The sequence below is a fragment of the Notamacropus eugenii genome, chromosome 3 (assembly GCF_028372415.1).
Source record: "Notamacropus eugenii isolate mMacEug1 chromosome 3, mMacEug1.pri_v2, whole genome shotgun sequence".
NCBI classification, from domain to species: domain Eukaryota; kingdom Metazoa; phylum Chordata; class Mammalia; order Diprotodontia; family Macropodidae; genus Notamacropus; species Notamacropus eugenii.
Window position 1 is genome coordinate 90,454,493 of NC_092874.1, and position 22,105 is coordinate 90,476,597.

The window sequence follows — 22,105 nt, forward strand, 5'->3', positions numbered from 1 at the left end:
ACTTGAGATACTAGTAAATCATGAGAGTTGACAGGATCAAGAAGTGAGTATAGAGAGAGAACAGAAGAGAGTCTTGAAGTATGCCCATAGTTAGGGACTATGATATGAATGGTAGACCAGAAGTGAAATGTACTTAATGATTATTTGGCATGAAAAAAAATACAAGGAAGACTATGTATTGCAAGTGAAGGTGGAGAAAATCTGGGAGATGTGATAAAATAAGATCCACTATGAGGGAAACACATTTTCTAGCTTTGGAAGGATAGAATCAGGTCTAGTTTTGATGGTTTAGTTTTTATATATCCTAATTTCTGTTGCAGATTGTAGACTGTGCTCTGTAATGACAGGGAAAGAGCTTTATAATAGCAGCAGCAAATCCATTTAAAGGCATCTTTGGAAAGAGATAGGAGACAGGCAGCACTTGCCACAAACTGCCATTGCCACCTTGACCACCATCTCCCCTCAGACCCTGGTGGAGGGAGGTAGTCTAGAATCCTGAGTTTAGGAGCTTTTGGGGTAGGGGTGTCTCCCAAACCAGCAAACCTCCTTCTAGCCCAGTCTCCAAAGCCACTATCAAGAATAAGGTGAAATTGTGGAAAAGTGACCCACTTTGTTCATCACCACCAGCAACAGCTCTAACAGGGAGGTAAACATAGGAGCCTTAGAGTGGGAGCAGACCACTGGTCTTTCTTTCATATTAGCTCTCATAGCCATTATTAGAGTAGGGGAAGGGGTGGCCAGCCATTCCCACCATCTGCTGCCCAAAGGGTGGTCAGGACAACCTAGTTAAAGCACTAAGGCACCTTGAAGAGAAAAGCAGGAGGCAGCACATGGCCAGGCAAGTGAAACCCCACAACTGCCTTGACCACCATCTCCCCTCAGACCCCAGTGGCAGCCTAGGACCCAGAGCTCCAAGAGTCTTGGGAATGACAGTGCTCCAACTTAGGGCCTCCAGCCATCACAGCCTCTTTGGAAAGTCAGTCTCATAGATGCTTGTGCAGGTATGACAGCCATAGCTATTGCAGACCCAGAAAAGAAAGTTCTTGTCACCACTCTTTGGCAGCATCAGATGGTTCAGCATCTGAAACCGATGTGGTTTTATTAGTGGAAATGACATTATTAAAGAAGAAGCATTAACATCTATTTTGACACTGTGCTCCTAAGGACAATGGAACTTTTCCTTTTAACTTGGAGCTACAACATTTCATATGTTATCTTCCCCATTAGAATGTGGACTCCTTGAGAGCAGGGACCGTTTTACTTTTTTCTTTGTGTCTCAGCACTTGTCACAGTATGTTTTGTACATAGTAGGCACTTAATAAATTCTTTATTCATTTATTCACTTAAATGGTTAGAGCCCTGCTATTTAAAAAGCCAATTTCTCCTTATAGAAAGTACCTAGGAAAGATACTAGCTATTATTAGTAGTAAATACTACTGTAGCAAGTGGTAACCCTTCTGAAGTACTTTGCGAAGAGGAGAATTCCAGTGGTGATAAACTTTGTTTCCTTTCCTATTTTGTGTGACACCAAAGGCCATGTGTGTACTACTAGAAATCATATCCTCTGCCATCTTTGTCATATGAGCAATGAATTGGCACAATGGAAATAACATTGTCTTTGTGGCCTCCAAATTTTTTTTTTTCACTTAAATTTTATGAGCATTTATGATCCTGGTGTATGATAGTGATGACCAGTCTTTACTATTTATCCATACTTTAATTTGAAGCCAACACCCTCAGATATTTTAAGGGTGCAGTGTATAACCATGGATCAAAATAAATTCAACTGGTGTAGAGAATAGGACCAGAGAGAACTTGGTAACTTATAATGAGTTGAGGTAGGGAGACAGTTCTTTTATGTCTTCATATGCCAACACAAAGACAGCCCCTTTCCATAATCCAATCCGTTATAGGTACTGTCACTTTCATCTATACAGCATTTTTCAAGTACATTTTGTTCTTTTTATAGTGCCAATACTTGAGGGTTCTCATTACTACTCACTTGTATAATAAATAGCCTTCTAACTGGTGTTCCTGCTTCTGTGCTTTCTATAGTACAATCCATCCTTTATATAAAATTGCCATATGATCTTTCTTATACATTTGTCTGTTCATGTTTCTCCTCCATTTAAAAATCTTAAGTAACCTCCTGAGGAAATAATAGACTCCTACCTCACTTTCAGAATCCTCCTCAGCCTGGCAAAATAATACCTTCCAACCTTATCTCAAATTATTATCCGTCATGCCCTCTGTATTTCAGCCAAACATGATAGTAATAAAAAAGATCCCAAATTATCTGCCCTCCCCTCCACGCTGTTTACTCTTAATCCACTTCTGTCTTCATGAATTCCAGAATTCCTTTATCTGATTGTGATCTTTTCTCAGTCTGTTTTTTCATATTCCTTAAGACCCCTAATGCTTTTTGTCATCCTTGACTTTACCTCCATTGACTTCACCCCTCCATTCTGTTGGCCATTTCCCTTGTACTGGCTACTTTTTTTGCTTCTTTATGTCAACCTTTCAGCTCTTCACCATTATCTGTTCTCAAATCCCATCCTATTTAGTTCTATCAGTGACTTCTTGCCAAACCCTAATACCCTCAACATCTGCCTCTGTTTTCTCTTCATGTGCTCCTGAGTAGAGTTCAAGAAAACCATGAAATTGTGCTGATTAGGTCTATTACACATTTATATTATCTGGACCTTTACTGCTGCAAGGCAGTCTTTATTGCTGCAGAGGCAGCTGGGTGATGCAGTGGATAGAGCATTAGACCTAGAATCAGGAACACCTGAGTTCAAATCCTGTCTCAGATATTGGCCAGGTAACCCTGGGCAAGTCCTTTAACCATTATCTGTCTCATTTTCCTCCTTGGTAAAAGGAGGTAATAGCACCTAACTTGTAGGGTTGTTGCCTGACATGTCATAGGCACTTAATAAATACTTTTTTTCTGTCTTTCTTTATACTTCTCCCTTCTCCCTACATTGTCCCACCCTAGAACAGCTATTTGGAACCTTGTTTCTCTTCTAGGCTTCTGTGGCACCTTTTAACTGAAGATCTTTACTTCACCTAAAAAAAATGATACCATTGACTGAGAATTCCATCTTCTCCCTTCCCCATCTCACATCACTCAGGTATTTTTTCCCCATTGTTCATTTGAGGAGGTAGTCTTCCTTTGCAAGGCCTTTCTTTATGTGTACCTTTGATCTCATCCCGTCAACTTCTCCAGCAGGTTCCTTTTCTCCCCCCACCCCCACTGTCATCCCTACTCTTTCTAATCTTTAGCTTCTTGCTATTTTCCAGCTCATTGTTTGATGCCTACAAATATGTCCATATTTCCTCCATCCTTAAAAAACCCTCACTTGACCTGATTATCCATTCTAGATTCTGCCTAAATCCCTTGAGAAAGTCATCTCCCACTTGGTACCTTCACTTCTCTTCTAAACCTTCTTCAGTCTGGCCTCTAACCTCATCTTACTCCTTATATCTTGCTCTCTAGCACCAACCCTATAGGCAGCTAGGTGGCGCAGTGGATAGAGCACTTGGCCTGAAGGGGAGAAGCATATGAATTGAGATTCAGTCTCAGATATGAGCTTGTATGATTATGGGCAAGTTGCTTAACCTCTACTTAATAGCACCTACCTCCGAGGGTTATTTTGAGGATCCAGTGTGATACTTGTAAAGTGAATAGCATGCTAGCTATTATTGTTACTGTTTTAATTGCTGATTGCCAATCCAGTGATCTTTTCTCAATCCTGATCCTTCTTGATCTCTGCAGCATCTGGTAATGTCAGCCCCCTCCTGGATAATCCTGCTTCTCTAGGTGGTCATGACTCTACTCTTCTGGTTCTCCTCTATTTCTCAAGTGCTCCTTTTCAGTCTCCTTTGTTGGTTCTTCATCTGGGTTATACTCACTAAACATGTCTGTCCTCTGATACCCTCCTCTCCTCTGTGCTCTTACTAGACTGGCCCATTAACTCGCAAGAGTTCAGTGATCATTTCTTATGGATGATTCCCAAATCTATGTATTCAACGCTGGTCTATCTCCTGAATTCCAGTCTTGCATCATCCACTGCCTTTTGGGTATTTCAGTTTTCATAGACATCTCAAACTTAGAACTCATTATCCTTCTCCTAGACCGTCTCCTCACTCTGACTTCCCTGGTACTGTTGGGCAACATCATCCTCTCAGTCACCCTCACCTCCATCTTCAGGGTTCACTCAAATCCATTCCATATAACCTTTTTTTGGCCAACCTCATCATTTTTGGCTTCATATCATCACGTATATGTCCTCCTCTTTCCACTCATAGCCCCTACCCTGGTTCTGGCCCTTTTCATTGCTCAGCTGGATTCCTGAGTTGCCTCCTAATTTGTCTCCTTGCCTCAGAGCTTCTGTCTCTTCCCCCCCAGTCTGTTCTTCATTTGGGTACCGATGTGGTTCCCTATCAGTCCCAGAGACGAAGATGAAGTCCTCTGACATTGAATTCTCTTCACAGCTTGGCCTCTTCCTAACTTTCCAGTATTCTTGTTCTTGATTGCCCTCCACATTCAGAACACTGCCCTACTTGCCATTCCTCAAACCTGGCATTCGATCTCCTGCCTCTTCCTTTTGTACTCGTTTTCTGTCCATGGAATTGTCTTCTTCTTCTCCTCTCACTCTGTTCTCTGGCTTCCTTCAAAATTAGGCTAAAATCTGACATATTCCAGGATGGTCCTCACAGCTGCTAATAAGGCCATTGTCTTCCACCCATGTTGTGTATACCTTATGACCTCATTATGTACACGGTGATTGCGTAAGCCCTTTGAGGGTGGGCATCGTTATTGCCGTTCTTTGCATATTTAGCACTCAAGACAGTGCCTGGCATATAGGAAGCATTGATGTCTTTTATACTTTCCTGCTGTTCCCTGTGAAAGGAATACTTTCCTTTCATTCCTCGTTGGTTGAATTCTTGCTGATAGCTTAAACCCTAATTCATATACCACATCTTTCATTAAAATATTCCTGAATTCTTCCATTTGGTTATAACCTTCACCCTTGACTTCACATAACACCTTTTTTTTTTTGGTAATTCACCAAAGTGTTTATATTGTATGCTGTAGTAATTTATGTTGTATATTACGAATTATATTGACATAATATTATAGTTATCTGTCCCCCACTAGACTTGAGGGCAAATCTTGAGGGGAAGATTGTTTTTTAATCAAAACATTATATAGCTTTCCTGGCACATAGCAGACACTTAAAAATGTTTGCTATTAAGTGTGTGTGCATATGTGTATATGAACACAGAGGCATTTGTGTATATATATTTCAGGTCTTTAAAATTCCCAGACCTCTTTGGTAATAATTTTTAACACCTCTTGGATAAAATTAAATTTAAAAAGTAATTATCTAGTATAGCCCTCCTATTGTGCTGAAGCTCAGAGAGTTGAAGTAGGTAGCAAAATGTACAGAGTTGTGAACTTGTAGTGAGGAAGATCTGAGTTTTAATTATTACCTCAGATGCTTGCTAGCTTTGTGACCACAGGCAAGGCAATTAATTTCTTAGCCTTAGTTTGTAGGACAGGGATAATAAATGTAGCACCTACCTCACAGGGTTGTTGTCAGAAGGAAATTACACACATGCATATGTATATATGTGTGTATATGTATATATAGTGTGTATAAATTGTTATTACATCATTATTGATATGAATATTATAAGGCCATAGTTTCAGAAACTGTATTCTAAAAATGAGCTAATTAGGAGAGGATTTTATACAATGAAACTTGTAGATGTTTTGCTAGTACTAAGCCATGAAAGTAGTAATGGAGGGGTTAGAAACCATAGGAAAAATTTTAACATGTAAAGTTTGATAGCCCAACTTTATAAGTACCAGAATTATAAACACTGGGGCCTGCAACAAACAATTCTTTAAGGGAAGACTGAACTTGAGTAAAATGTAATTGGGAGATATTTAACAAAACAAGAATATAGTAAAATACAGGTAATACACTTTAAAACTTAAATCATGTAGTCCATAGGGATTCTTATGTACAGATTAATGGCCCCCATTTTTATTTAAGTGTGACACCAGAGACTGAAACTCATAGGGAATTTTATTTGGAATAGTATAGTGGACTTGGCACTGAATTTGGAATAAGAAAAACTTGGACTTTAATCCTAGCTTTGCCACTTAGTTCCTATTGACCATGGACAAGTATATTATCTTTGCACTATATTTGTTGATATAGTGAGGGAATTGTGGAATTGATGTTCAGTAGAAGGCCTCAGTTCCAAATCTTATGATCATGGGACCTTTTCCTAGATTTCAGTGCTTTTGAAAGAAAAAAAATCCCAAATGGAATTTTAGTTTAAAGTAATATGTAGTCAAGTTATACTCACTATATATACTACTCATGCATGCAAATAAACATGTACACATTGTCCCTGTCCTCTTCCCTTTCCATCTTCCTCTTTTCCCCTCCTCCCTCTCAACACTGAGTTTGGAAACTTACAGAAAAAAATAACTTTTTTTTTCTAGCAGCCTCTAGATATAAGGGCTGATTGGAGTTGGGAGTAAATAAATCACTCTTGCAGTTGGGGAAATTATTGCTGATTTTTACAAATATTCAAGATCAAGGGCTAACACCACATGTCAGTTATTTAGCAATTTTTTTTCTGAAGTTAAATTTTCAAATAAGTATTTGACACAACAGATGAATATAGGATATTGAAACACATGTTCATAATGTAATTTAATTGGCAGCTTAGTTATTCTGGGTAAAGAATTTCTAAACTCCAAACTCTGCCACTAATGATATATGTGTTCTCAAATAAGTATCTGTATTTTTGTTTTTCTTTCTGTTCTAATTCTTGTCTGGGGCAAAAGGAGATAACAGGAATGTTTAGGAAAATTTAATTAGGTGTGCTCCTCTTGGGAAGAACCCAGAGAAAATTAGTGCAGGTGCCTGAGACTGGGTGAACGTGCCTGTCTCTGGCTCCTTTTGGAAGTTAGTAAGGAGTATGGTTGGGGTGGGAAAGGGTCAAAGATTTCACAATTTACTGGGCCTTCAGTCACTTCTTCACGAGGAATGAGAGAGGGCTGTGGGATGATTTCATGAAGCACGTTTCATTGTGTTTTTATTGTCTTATTTCTAGATGAACAGAACTTCATGCTCCGAGATGCTGAAGCTGAGGTGCTCTTTTGTTTCAGTTTAGAGGAGTCTTTAAAGAGAGCACACGTCACACCACTTTTCAAGGTAGGCAGGACTTTCAGGCAAAAGGATTGTTAAAAAATGGAGATGGTTCCATGACCTTCATTCACCAAGTGAGGCTTGATTGAAACTCCTGCCATTGAAAATGTGATAGAAGCAACAATCCACATTTTGTAAAATTTGATGATTAAAAGAAATTCTGATAAGTAAATCATGCCTTCGGGTCAATGATGTGATTTCATTCTCAAAGTTAAATGCTAGTGGATTTCAGGAATCTAATTGTAAATGCTTAGCGTTGCTGTAGTTTGAAAGAATTGGTATTTTTAAATAAATAGATATAGCAGCGTTATGCCTTTTGGTCAGTGCACACCTGAGAAAATTTAGAGTTCATTTTGTATTAAACTTGGTACAAGATATTACATGGTTAATTTTTAATTTTTAACAAATTTCTATAAGACTTTACATCTAGAACTTTTATTCATTGCATAACTAGAAATTAATGTGGAAGACTAGTAGTGAAATAAGAAGATACTCATTTAAAACATCTAAATAATTCGTAACCAAAAAACTTTAAAATATATTTCAGAGATTAAAAGATTTGTTTAGTATTCACTTTCTGGCTTTTTATTTGTTATGAATATAAGTTTTTTTATGTTTCAGATTAGGTGACCTGTCTCGGGGTGGGGGCAGAATATTATGTATCAGAAAGACTTTGAGAGAAGAGATAAAAATATATTATATTTAGAATAGCCTGGTTTTCCAAACTGTGAAATGTGGTGTTGTCTGTTCCCTTCCTATCCCCCAACTCCAGACATATTAAAAGTTGTTATTATAAAGAATGTAGTAAACTGTTGTATGTCATGGACCGTAGTGAAATGAGGTCTAGGAAAGGGACGACACCTTTTGGCGCATGGTGGTTGAAGGATCAAAAAAAAAAAATTAGGTAGCCAAATTAATCTATTTCTATGTGTGACCAAGTAGTATTTTATTGTCAAATGGAGGTGAATACATCTAAGTTAAGTGAATATGGTCAGGTGTGTGTCTGTCAGCACATTGGGCACTGACCTGTCATATTTGAACAGGTAGTTTGTTTTAGGATGCTGTAGTTGTTATGAAGTATCTCTTTAGTTGATGTATTTGTTGGGCACCTACTGTATACTGCTGGTAACAGTGGACGAGACAGTTTATGTTTAAGTCATAAAAAATATCTAATTTCTTTTAGGAAATTCTGTACCTAGTTCTAAATTATAATTAACCTTTATGTGGTGCTTTAAGGTTAGCAGGGCACTTTACAAATATTATCTTATTTGATCATCACAATGACCCTAGGAGGTAGATGTTATTATGATTGCCATTTTATAGATGAGATAGTTGAGGCACAGAATAAGTTACTTGCTAGTGATCACACTAAAATAGTATGTGTCTGATGCAGGATTTGAACTTGTGTTTTTCAGACTCCCAAGTCCAACGCTATCCGTTACATCTCCTCTCTTTCTGTCAGATAGTTAACTTAGTAATAGATTACTGTGTCAGTGATTTGTAATGAAATAGAAACTTATCAACTAACAGCATTGGACTGCCTATTGGTTTGGTTTTATTGAGTTTTCAACTCGATTCACAAGTTACTTTCATTTTTTTTTTTTTAGGCAAAGTATTTTTATATTACACCTGGAATTTGTCCTAGTCTTTCCACCATGAAAGCTATTGTGGAATGTGCAGGAGGAAAAGTATTATCTAAGCAGCCATCTTTCCGTAAACTCATGGAGCATAAGCAAAATAAGGTGGATATAAGTAAAGTGATCTCTTAGATTGTTGTTATAGTTTGTAAGACCCATTGTTGTACATTAGTTGGACTCGTTATTTTCTCTTCCTTAGAGTTTGTCAGAAATAATTTTAATATCCTGTGAGAATGATCTTCACTTATGTCGAGAGTATTTTGCAAGAGGAATAGGTATGATCGGATTGTCATGATTTTTGTGTATTTGTCATTATATAATTATTTTTACTTTATTAAATGATTATTTTTAATATCTTTCAGATGTTCATAATGCAGAATTTGTTCTTACTGGAGTACTTACGCAGACATTGGACTATGAATCATATCCTTTTTGAAAGAGATTATGAAATATTTGATAGTTAAAGTGACTTTCCAAGAATAAGAAAACAGTGAATTTTACCACCTTTCTTGCTTTTTAAAAATGCCATTTTTGATTATGGTTTTATAACAGTGCTAGCAGTACCTCTTCATGAGTTTCTTCATGCAGTTTTGTAGAATTAAGAAAAAGTGTCCTTAATTCACCAAAAGATTTTTTTTTAGATATGGTCTTTATGATTAAGATACCATAGCTCTAGAATTTACTTATGAGGAAAATTTTTTTTCCTTTTTGGTCTAGACCTATACTGTCATTTCCTTCTGCCAATACAGAATGGTAACTCTTCAGCAATTTAAAATCTTAGGTTGTTTCAGGGTGCACTGCGTGATTAGGTCACTTATAAAAGGTCACACAGCCAGTCTCTATCAGAGGCCAGACTTAAACCTAGGTCTTCTTGACTTTAAGGCTGGGTCTTTATTTAGTCTGACATACGGCTTTTTTGAAGACAGTTATGTAAAATTGAAAATATGTAGGGAAAAGCATGCAGAGTGGAACTAGTGGGTTTTTAATAATGGCTCACGTTTGTATAGTGTTTTACAGTGCTTTATGTGTAGCACTTTACAGAATGTTTTCTTTATAGACATTGTGAGGTTGGTAGTGCAGATATTTTTATCTCAGTCTCACAGGTGAAGAAACTGAGGTTACAATTGGTTGATTGATGTGACTTGTGGTTACACAACTATTAAGCATTGGTTGCACAGACTTTGGGTGATAGTGGAGCATAGAAGGGTCTGGCATGCTGTGGTTTTTGGGGTCATGAAGAAATGGACGTGACTGAAGAACTGGAAAACAACCAGTGTTACTCCCATTAGATTATTCTTTCTCTTTGCTTTAAGGACCTTTCATTATAAAATACTTAAATCATTCTCTAGTTTAAATAAGAAAAATAGAATATACTTAGAGGGAAATTATTATCATTGCAAAAATAACCCATTAAGTCAGAATTTTCCTTTTGTCTTGTGATTTTCTTTATAGTGAAAATATCAAGGTTTATAGGATTCATTTTCTCTAATAATATCTCCTCACTGGTCACTGGAAAAGGATTTCCCATTTAGAGTAACATAAGCTACATTAATGTTTATAGATGATCTAAAAATGATTCTTAGATCCCATTACATTCTCTACCCCTTTGCCACTATCACTAAAGGAGTAGGAAAAGGCCAAACAGAATTGAGGCCATTTTGCATTTTTTGTTGTTTCATATATTGCCTTGGCCGAAGAGTGACATAACAAATGGCCTCTGTTTTGGTGATGAGTTTATCTTTACTTACCTGAGCTTATCCATGGGAAGAGACATACTGTGTTTCTTAGATTGCACTGAAGGCCTTTCTGGCACAGTAGAACATATGTGAGCTTGGGCAGCACTGACAGAGCCTTTGAAAACCTAGAGTCACCTCCAGTGACAGTGAGCGATTAGAATAGGACTTTGAAGAGATCAAACCAAAAGAACTTTAGGTCCAAGCTCTAAGCGAAGGTACTCAGAAAACCATAATACATTATACAGAGAGTAACAATTCATATGTTGAAAGCATAAACCATTAGGCACTATTGAAATGAGAGCTATTTATGCTCTGTACAGTAGTTGACACTTTTCAGAGAGCCCTTTAACTAAAAGACTGTTATAAGAATTAGATAGTATGAGAGTTAGACTTGCTGTAATTATCTCCATTTTATAGATATGAAACGTAGAGCCAGGGAGGTTAAATAATTTTCTCAGGATCTTCTGACTGAGGCCAAAACTTGTATCTTCTAGTTTCTAGTTCACACTTTCTGCAATCTCATATTGTGGAGAATTTACTGTTTCTTTGGTCTTAAGATACAGGCAGGAGTCACCCTAGTGTTCCTGATCTCATAGAATCAAGGAGTGAGAGGGGTTTAGACATCTCCTGGATCAGGAGCTCTATTTACGTAGAAGTGAACCAAAGGCCATATAGCTGAAGGAACTTAGATACAGTCACAAAGCAATTGTGACAGCAGACTTTCTTTCCACAGTAATCAGCTTCCTGTAGGCCTCATTTCCTTTCTGCCTCTTTGCTCACCATTCTTTATTCCCTCCCTGTTTCTTTAGCCTTCTCCATTTAAAAGGCATAGTCAATCTCAGAGGTTTGTGTATATGGCCATGGAAAACAAATTTTTAGTTTCTCACCAGAGAATATGCCTTCTTAACATCAAAGCGCAGTCTAATTTTGAGAAATAACTGATTGGTTGTTTTCCTGGGGCTGGCTCATTGTATGCTTGTGTTAGACTACTGCAGACCAGGGACAGGACCAACTTTTTTGTCACTCATCTTTTTGCTTACTATGTAAGTGAACAGTGGACATGTGCGACATTGTAGTAGTGGTGGTGGTAGTATTAGTATTATACAACATATAGTAGGATTAATTATAAAAATAAGCAATAATAGCTAGAATTTATGTGACGCCTTCTGTGTGTCAGGCACTGTGCTAAGCACTTTACAAATGTCTTATTACAATAACACTGGGAGGTAGGTGCTGTTATCCCATTTTACAGTTGAGGTAACTGAGGCAAACAGGGTAATGAACTTGAGGCTAGATTTGAACCCAGGTCTTCCTGATTCTAGGCCCAGCTGCTATCTGCTTACTACACAACCTACTTGCCATTGTTCTCATTAATAAGCAACACATTTTATTTATTTATTTATGCTTATTGTGTGCTTGTTACCATTGAGTAAAGGCCTACTCAAACATCTCATTCTGATGGAGATATGTTATTGAATTTTTGAAGGCTGTGCCAGTGGAGCTTAAGCTTTACTATAAAGCCTTCAAGGGAGAAGCCAAGGAATTGACTCAGTGTTGTGATCATATGTTCAAACAAGTTCATAGAGATTCATCATCATTTTGGCTATAGAATGGTAAGTTTTCTGTCCATAGCATCTTTCAAAAAATCAATTACATAGAGGAGTTGCAGTCTGTGTTAGTGGAGGTTGGTGGTAGGGTGTCAGCAGAATTGCAGATCTTTGAAGCGTTGAAGTATTCAAAGCTTATTAGAATCAAAGCTTATTTTGTGAATTAGGTATGAGGAACATTTTTCCGTTGAGAGTAACCTAAATGCAAATCGTTTACAAATTTATACCAGAGGCAGTATGTTGCAAAGAGCAAAAAAAAAATTCTCCCTTAACCTCTGTTTGCCTCAGTTTCCTTAACTGTTAAGTGGATATAATAGCACTTAACCTTTAGGATTGTGAGCATCAAATGAGAGAATTATTTTTTAAATGCTTAGCACAAAGCCTGGCATATAATAGGTACATAAATGTTTATTCCCTTATTCCTTTCCCCCTCATCCAGGACTTGAACTTGGGTCTTCTTGACTCCTGAGCCTAGATCCTCTACTGCAGAGCATTGCCTTTTCTGTGATAGCTACTTAAATGAAAGAAATAGAATTGGTAGGAAGGAAAAGAGTAAACAATTAAAAGAAAATGAGATAGTCATACAAAAAAGACAGAGTGAGAGGGATAGTACCATGACTTCCTGCAGTGTGGTACAACTAAATGCAATAGACTCATAGGAAACCTGAATACTGATCCAACCAACTTGTTTTGTAGAAAACAAAACTGAGGCCCCAAGGTAATTTTCAAATATATGGTTTTAGCTTAGCCCCTTTAAAGAGTAATGATTTTTAAGCCACATTGAATTGTAGCAAGTGTAGGTGTAAATGAAACTATTGCCACTTGCTATTTGCTGAAATGAGATTAATGCAAAGACTAGGATTAGCCTAAAGGATGGAAACTTATAATTTCTTCTTCATAGTATTTTATTCCTATCTTTCAGGGACATAAATATAAGCATAAACCTATGTGTTAGTTTGTCCTTTAGCCATAAGAAAAGCTTACCAAGTTACCTTTGTTTGGTTTAGTTTATTTTGACAGTTTTTTTTAATATGGCATACTTCATGAATTTTCATATCATCCTTGTGGGGGCAGTGCTAGTCTTCTTTGTATCATTCTTATGTGTGTGACACTAGTGAATTTCCTAATGTAGACAATGTACAAAGGTTTTGTTATCCTCTCCTTATTGGTCATTCTGTCTTTTTCCTTTTTGTAATCCATTTTAACTACTTCATTAAATTAACTCACCTTCTACTTTATCTGAAAATCTGTGATTACAGTAGCACATGACAGTTATTAAAAACATTTATAAGTTCTTTGAATAACTTGGGAGTGAGGCAGTACAAAGAATTAGAATTTGATATTTTTCAGAATTTTAAAGTAAAATGTTTTATAACATGTTTGGTGGAGAGAGAGAGCTGGACTTAGATAAGATGATAACTCAGGTAATACCAGTTCCATCAGGTATTATCTGTGGGATATCTGTGGCAAGTCACTTAACTTTAAATAACTTGTAGTACTCATCTCATAGTACTCTTGTGAGAAAAGTGCTTTCTTTGTCTAATATACTATTGGTGTACTCAGCTTTTTGTTAGTAATAACATTTGAATCATTTCTTTTTTGGAGACTACTCCCTAAAAATACAATTTATAGCAATTATTATGGTAAGATTTTAATGTAAATTACAGTGCCATCATTTTTCAAGTACTTTGTTTTCATAAAAAATGTAATCGTTGCCTTTTGCTGCTTTTCTTCTGATAACCATCCAATTGAAAACCTGTTCAGACATCCCTTCCCTTGCTGAAAGAAAAACTGCTATTGGCAGTATATCAGGTATCCTGGAGGGGTGAGCTTTAGTGTCCTGTGTCTCATCTGATTTATCCTGTAGGGGTGATGTAGAAGAGCAAATTTTAGAAAACATTCTCATTGGTGAGGGTAGGCATCTGGTTGTAGGGTATGTATGATGTCAACTATTGTAGATTCGGAGGGTAGGCAGAGGGGGCGGTATGTGTACTTAGCAGTCTGAAAACAGACTCACGAGATGTCACAGCCTTCATTGACACTGTATACTTAACTTTAATAACATGTGAATAAAACACCTAAAACTGTACTTTAAATTAGATATGTAAATTTCGTGTGTATATTTTACGTTGTTTTCTAAGTTATTTTCCTCAACAAGCCTACATATAAATTTACTTGATGTTATCTGAAATGTGACCTTTCTTCAGAGCCCTTGGAGCACAAAATCTGGCTGTCGTAACTACCGGATAAAATTAACCAGTGCTTCCTGCAGATGCTCTCGTTTTCCAGCTGCTTTCTTTAGGTGGCAAGCCATTTAAAGCAGGAAAACAAAATACCTGCATCTTATTAAGATGTGTAATTTTATTCTGAGGAAACATAAATTATTATGTTTTGTATTATATGAATTTAAGAGCCCACATTAGGTTTTATGATTCCTTTGCCAGTTTTTAAAATGTTTTATATAACTGGTATAGAACTTCAACCAAAAGTAAAATATGGGTGTAAATAAGGGCCTTGCTATCTCTTTAAATTATGGATGTTGAAAAATTAAAATGTTTTGTACTTTGATTATTTTTATTTCTTATACTGTTTTCTTTTATATTGATATCTTGCCCAAGTTTTAAATAAATGTAATTTTAAACTTTATCTAGAATGTGATTCTGGTTTGACTGTATGTTATCCTAAATTAAGGAATTTTGAACAGAGTCAGTCTTCTAAGTTGTTGAAAACATTTTCTTAAAAAAGTTAAAACTTTTTTCTTAAATATTTGATATTCTAAATAAAAAAGGATGTGTAGGGCAGTAATACTATGCTATTGTAAATCAGTATACTATTAAGTAGATAGATAGACTGAGTAAAATATACACAGCATACTAGGGTCTCATTTACTGAGGAAAATATTCTAGAACCCTAAATACAATCCTGTAGTATCAGGCAGACCTTACAGTAGAGTTGAAATGTTCCTTAAAATTCAGGTCTATTGCCTGGCATGTTGGTGCATGCCTGTAGGTTCCCTGCTGCTTGTGGATCACTCAAGTTCTGAGCTATAGTAAGGCTAAAGCTAATTTGATACCCACACTGAGTCCAGCATCACAGTGGTGAGCCCCAGGTAGCAGGGGGCATCAGGAAGCCCATGTTGAAAATGGAGCAAGTCAGCAAGCAGTAGGATCAGGTGTGTCATGGCCATTGCACTAATATAAGTATATAGAATATGTTAATCGGCAAACATGATTTAAGCCCTTATCTGTGTGCCAGGCATTGGGCTAAGCTCTGGCATACAAAGAAAAAGGGTGAATGGCAATAGCCTTTGTTTTCAAGGAGCTTAAAAAATACATTCATAGTAACTATAAGGTAACCTTAGAAGAAAAGGTACTACTAGCTGAGGGAATGAGAAAGTCCTCCTGACGCCTACTGCCGGAGATGGCTGATGCTTAAGTCTTGAAGGAAACTCAAGGCCTCCAACAGGCAGAGAGCGAAAGCATTCTGTACAGAGGATGTCTTATTCAAAAGGCACAAAGACTGGAGATCATCTAATATGGTTGGACCATGGGGTGAGTGGTGTGTAAGAAAGGATTTTATATGGGTTTATTTAACCTGTCACTCACTAAACATTAAGAGCCCACTATATGCTTAGGCACTTTGCTAAGCACTGGAAATACACAGAAATACACAGAAAGGGAAAAGGTAGTCTGTCCTGTCAAGTTCATAGCAGAGATAATATGCAAACAATTAAGTTCATACATGCTATATATAGGATAAATTGGAAACAATGCAGAGGGAAGGCACTAGAATTAAGGTGGAATCTGTAGAAATTCAGAAAGATTTCCTATAGAATATGGGATCTTAGATGGGACTTGAGGGAAGGTAAGAGGCAGAGAATTATAGGTGTGGAGGACAACTATCAAACATGCCTAGCGTGTAGAGATGGAGTACCTTATTCAAGGAATAGCAAGGAGGCCAGGGTCACTAGATTTCAGAGTATGTGGGAATGTACACTATAAAAGACTGGAAAAGTGGGGAGGGGGGCAGGAACACTAAAGGATTTTATATCTGTTCCTAATAGTGCTAGGGAGCCACTGGAATTTATTGCATAGTGGGAAGGGGTTAATCTATGCTTTAGGAACATCACCTTGGCAACTGAATAAGGATAGACTAGAGGAGGAAGACACTGTTGGCAGGGAGACCAGGAAGCTATTGCAAAAGTTAAGCCATGAGATTATAAAGGACTGGACCAGGATAGTGTGGCCTGGTCAGGAGAGGAGGGGGTGTGCTGGGAGAAGGCATTAATAAATAAGAGGGATTGGGAAATGCTTCATATGCAGAAGGTAGTGCTTGGGTTGAGTTTTGAAGAAAGCAAAGGATTATGATAGAAGCGAAGCAAGAGAGGGTGACAGCCCAGAACCAGGATGTGGAGACTTGAGGAGGAATAACAGGAGGGCCTGGACAGAATGCAGGAAAGGGAGTTGGTTTGTTGCCCTTTGTTCTTGAAGAGGACTAAAATGACATCACCATGGTAAGTCAAGTTTCAGTATGTCTGACTGGTCAGACCAATTGGAGCTCAGAACGCTCTACCACAGATTGGGTACAGATAGTCCATGTGAACGTGGACTACAGCGAGTAAGGAAAGGGAGTAGTGTTTAATGAAAGGGAGAATGGGGCCAGATTATGAAGGGTATTAAAAACCAAAGGGAAGTTTGGTATTGAATTCTAAAGGCAATGTGCAGTTACTGGATTTTATTGAGTTCAAAGTGACCTGCGTTTTAGGAAAATCACTTTAGCAGCTATGTGGAAGATAGATTGGAAATGGAAAGAGATCTAAGGAAGATTAGCATTTGTGCTAGAATGTCAAACTCAGACTAAACCCTGTATTCCCAGAGCTTGATGTGTGTGTGTCTATCATAAATACTAATGAACCTAAACCATACAGCTCAGCCAGCTGCATCTTTTAGAGCATCACTATACAAAAAAGGAAAAGCTTTTATTAGTTATTTAAGTGTACAGGTAATTGTATTAGGAACTTGATTTGGTGATTTATATTTGGTTTTGCTAATAACACATATGTATTTAATGAAGATTTCCAATTTGCTCATCTTGAAAATTTATTTCCCTTTTTTTCTGTTACAGCATTCCTACTATCCTACAGACACAATCATCATTAATTTTTTAGAACTTAAAATGTGGTTTGGTTTTTGTTTTGAGAAAGAATAATGTGGCACTTGGTAGTGGGGTGTAGATGGAAATAGTTGGGCATCCTTTAATAATTCAGGTAAAGCAATGTATGATGCAAATCCACAAGGCTGATATGAGTTATTGCCTAAAATGGCAATAGGAGTAAAGATTAAAAATGAGGTCGAGACAGATTGTGAAGATGAAACCTGGAGAGAAGGAAAAGTATGCCTAGGCCATCTGTGAATTAGGTAATCTCAGTGATGATCAATAGATTAGGCACATGAAAAATCATTCCCAAATGTTGTTTGATAGCACCCAGGACTTGACAGAGCTAGAACTAGAATACAGGTTTCCTAGATCTAAAGGACTCGATAATTCCCTTACCTTCTCTGATCTCTAATGATCTAGATGTGGAGTCAGAGTTAACAGAGTAAGCAGTTAATAAATTCTTGTTGACTTGACCAACTATATGATGTTGGGCAAAGCACTTACATCTTCGTGGTTGGATTTGGTGACCCAAGTACTCTTCCTGCTCTAAATCTGATCTTGTGTTATTCTATGACTCACAAAACTCTCTTCTTCCTTAGGACCAGACTTTAGTGTTTGTCTTTGTATACCCAGGGCCCGCCACATAGTGAGCACTTAAAAAATGCTTTCTTGATTCTTGACTGGTAGTATGATTTAGGGGAGAATTTAAATGCTAATGTGATGACATTGCTACGCAACTGATTTCAAAATATTAAATGTTCCACCATTTAACTTTTTGAGTTATGTGGCAGTATAACCACCATACTGTAAGCATTTAAATCCTACAGCTACCACTCTCTTATAGTTACTTTCAAATAGATCTATTGCGACTTTTGAATGGATGGATATTTTAAAAATAATTTTATTGGTATCTTGTTTTTTATATTACCAGAATTTCTCTCATTTTTCCCTTCCCTCTTCCATTCCAAATAATAACAAAGAATATTTTTAAAGAAGAGAAAGGAGACAAATCAGCAAAAACGATCAATATATTGAAAAAGTCTGTAAGTATATGAAATGTAGCACATCCATGGACTTCCTACAAAAGAGCAGGATGGAGATGTCTTCTAATATTTCTTTTTTGGAGCCATGTTTGTTTTTTGCACCATTCATTGCTGATTGTTTTTGTGGTTGTGCTTTTCGTGTATGTTGTTATAGTTGAGTGTATTGTTTTCTGTGTTATGCTTACCCTCAGTCTTCATCAGATTGTATTCTTTCCATGTTTCTCTGCATTCATCACTTTCATTGTTTCTTACAGGATGTTAATGTTACATTAAATTCATGTGCCACAATTTGTTTAGCCATTCCCCAATCAGTGGGCCTCTACTTTGTTTGCAGTTCTTTGTTATCACAAAAAGTACTGCTGTAAATATTTTGATGTATATAGGGACTTTATCCTTATCCCTTATAGCCTCTTTGGGCTACATTGCCTTGCAATGGAATCTCTGGGTCAAAAAATATTATAGTCATTTTATTTGTGTAATTCTAAATTGCTTCTCAAAATGATTGTATTGATCCATAGCTCCACTTTCATGCCTATCTTCCCATACCTACTCTATCAATGACTATTGCAATTTTTTTTGTCATTTTTGTCCATGCTGGTTTTAGGTGAAACCTCAGGGTTGTTAGTGATACGGAGCATTCTTTCATATGGCTGTTAATGTGGGAGCAGGTTTTTCCATATCCTTTGACCATTTTAACTATTGGGGAATAACTTTTGGTCATGTATATGTTGTCTATGTAGCTTGAATACCACTTCCTTATGCAGTTACTTTCAACTAGAGATATATCTAGAATAGACTACAAGTTTGAACACTGACAGTTGTGCTTTTCATATATTATTTTAGGTGCTTATAATACCAAGGACAGTTATTCTCCCCTCACTCAGACACTGAGTTACCTCTCTTGTTCAGTAGGTGGAATCAATGCTGTTGAAAGTGCCTTAATTAGAACTAGAGGAATACTACTAGTGAGGAGGAGTTTTATAAGGTGGAGTATAATTTGGATTCACATGAACTATTTAAAAGTGCTGTCATACCACAGAGGAAGCTGAAGAAAAGTGAATATAATTATGGAAAAAATGAACCCCTTGGGTAAATGGAACTATAATGCATCTGTTTCATTGTCACTGGAGACAGGGTGTTTATTTAGCCAACATACTAGTATGACTGATTTGATTAACCTTTCAATTAGAGTAAAAAAAGAGGCTGCCAAGAAGCAGTCCTTAAAGATCTACAGGAGCTGTCTAGAACCAACTGGCTTGCACAGATGTTAAGCACTGTGATTAAGTAACTAGGAGAGGTTTGGATATGAAATTCCAAGATTGAAGATTTTTGGTAGGAGTGTGTTTCAAAAAAAAATTGAGTATCTAATGAAAAAGGTGATGCCATTATTTTTCACTTAGCCCTGCTGTTCTCATCAAAGTATAGGATGAACAGCTGGTATATTTAAAGAACAAACAGCTGGGTGTAGCTAATGTGCTTGCAAGAATTTATCTTAAAATATCTAACGTTTGCCAGGACTAACTGATACTTTTGCCAACAATTATACTGTTAAACCTTAGAGAATCAGAGTTTCTTCTCCTCCGCGTTGTATAGAACTTGAAAGCAAATGAGGTGAAAGTGTCAGTTTCAAACATGTGAATCAAAAGAAATATGTGAGGACAAATGGTGTTCATTTCTTGTAATGACATGTTGGAGAAGAGTTTTTGGGGAAAAAACTTATCACTGTTGGATCATATATTTAATTAGCCAATCAGTAAATATTTATTAAATGCCTACCATGTTCAGGAAGTATACTAGGTACTAGAGAGACAAAGACAAAACCAAAATAAGTCTTTGACTTTAAGGAACACATCATATATGCCTGTAAATAAATACAAGATGATTTGAGTGGTTGGGAGAGGCATTAGCAACTTGAGACAGGGAAGGAGAAATGAAAATGTTCATGTAGATAAAGCTTGAACTGAGCCTTAAAGGAAACAGGTGAGGAATGAGTGCATCACAATTATTGGGGCCAGTGTGTTCAGAGCTGTAATCTGTGCAGTCTGTATGGAGAGTGAAGATGAACTAAACTGTGTGAATAACAAATCTAGTTTGGTTGGACCATGATATGTCTAAAGGAGAGCACTGTGCAAGTGAGTCTGGAAAAGTAGGCTGGAGGCAGATAGGACTCCTAGAGGCAGGAAACTTATTCTGGTCACAGCTCTGGGATCATCCAGCTATGTAACCTAAGCTAAGTCCCTTAACTTCTGTCTTGCAGTATTTATTTAGAGATGTTTGGACTTATTTAGTTGTTTTAATGGCCATATTCCCATCTTATAATATCTTTCCTGTTGATTTGTCTACTTGAGCTCTAGGTTTTTAACTGAGTTTTCCTCCTGAGATCTTTGGTAAGTTAAGTCTTTTTTCCTTATAGTCCTGTATAAGACAGATAAAACACAGCACACTTGAGGGCTGCTAGCACAGGTTCACTCTTGATTATGGAAAGGACAGGAAAGACACTAAAAAGGGGTTAATAATCTTACTTTATTCTAGTCTAGTTCTCTCAGAAGAGGTTGCTGATAGTGAGAGCACAAACTCCTACAGCATTCCTTAATCACCCTTCTCACAGGGGCCAGTGAGAAGGGGGGCCAGCGAGAAGGGGGGCCAGCTACCTCTATGTCTCAATGGGGTCAATCGAGACAGGCACACTTGTGCTTCCCTCAAGCCTTAGTGGGGGCCAGTTGAGGCAAACACAGATTCCTCCTAAGCCTTGATGGGGGCTGGTCAAGGCACACACAGCATTCCAGCTTGTGCATTCAGCTCTAAGTTCCCCTCACGCCTCAATGGGGGCTAGTTGAGGCACATACAGCACTTGTGCATTCAACCTTAAGGGTTCCGCATTCACTGTCTAGTGACCACCTGCTTTATAGACCAACAGACAAAGAAGGCATATTGCCAACAAAAGCCTCAAGTTTATATCACCTCATCCCTGTATCTCACTGTGCAGTGTTATTTGCCATTATATAACTGTGTAAGCATGTTGGAGACATTTTGAACCATAACTGTGGGAACTCATATCTAATACTTGAGAACGGTTGATTAGTTATGGCTATGGATCCTGGGAAACTGAACTCTGAGAAATAAAAACTTACTTAACACACAGTAAAATCCACCTTACTTACACTAAAATTCACCTTATATACATCCTGTATCTCTCACTTTATGAATCCTCCCTCTTTCATGGTGAATTCCATGGAGGCTAGACCTCAAAGATGTCTTAGTGTCCTCCTACATTGGGGAATTCATTTTTTGCAAACCTCAGGCCCTGGTGGGACTGAATTGGGCCCCAGCTGGATGCTCTTTTCCTTCAAGGCAATTGCAGCTACCTCTCTCCACACATATCAGTGCACTGCTCCTGTTACTTGGCTAAGTGCTTCTCTATTTTCCTATGCTTAATTGTTGGTGAGAAGATACCACGAAAGAATGCAAGCATTCTAATGATCACAAGGTAGGCAGTTTATTACTTACAGACTTGTAAAGTTTTGTAACTTTTTTACCCTTCAGACCCACAGGCACACAGTGGTAGTAGCTGGTACCCTAGTCAACAGGCTTAAATTTGGTTAGTACCCCAGTCAGGAGCCCAAATCTCATGGGTCTCTGCCCTTATACATTTCATTATTGTTCTGGGCAGATTCATTTACAGAGACTGAA

General features: G+C 37.4%; 1 protein-coding gene and 1 non-coding gene across 5 annotated transcripts in view; one reads left to right on the forward strand and one right to left on the reverse strand.

Annotated features, from left to right (window-relative positions):
• PAXIP1 (PAX interacting protein 1) overlaps positions 1 to 14,861 on the forward strand; it is an 84,164-nt gene extending 69,303 nt beyond the window's left edge. For 3 of the 4 annotated variants that reach the window (XM_072652132.1, XM_072652131.1, XM_072652134.1), the window contains 5 exons: positions 7,141 to 7,241; positions 8,843 to 8,977; positions 9,072 to 9,147; positions 9,235 to 9,294; positions 14,378 to 14,516. In XM_072652132.1, the coding sequence (XP_072508233.1) occupies positions 7,141 to 7,241; positions 8,843 to 8,977; positions 9,072 to 9,147; positions 9,235 to 9,294; positions 14,378 to 14,394 (389 nt within the window). In that variant the 3' untranslated portion in view covers positions 14,395 to 14,516. Of the gene's footprint in view, positions 1 to 7,140; positions 7,242 to 8,842; positions 8,978 to 9,071; positions 9,148 to 9,234; positions 9,296 to 14,377 lie in introns of all 4 variants that reach the window. The other variant, XM_072652130.1, reaches the window with a different exon arrangement.
• Positions 13,241 to 13,342, reverse strand: LOC140497909 (U6 spliceosomal RNA). The gene has a single exon (XR_011964914.1). It is a non-coding gene; the product is annotated as a U6 spliceosomal RNA (small nuclear RNA).
• Positions 14,862 to 22,105: the final 7,244 nt, after the last annotated feature.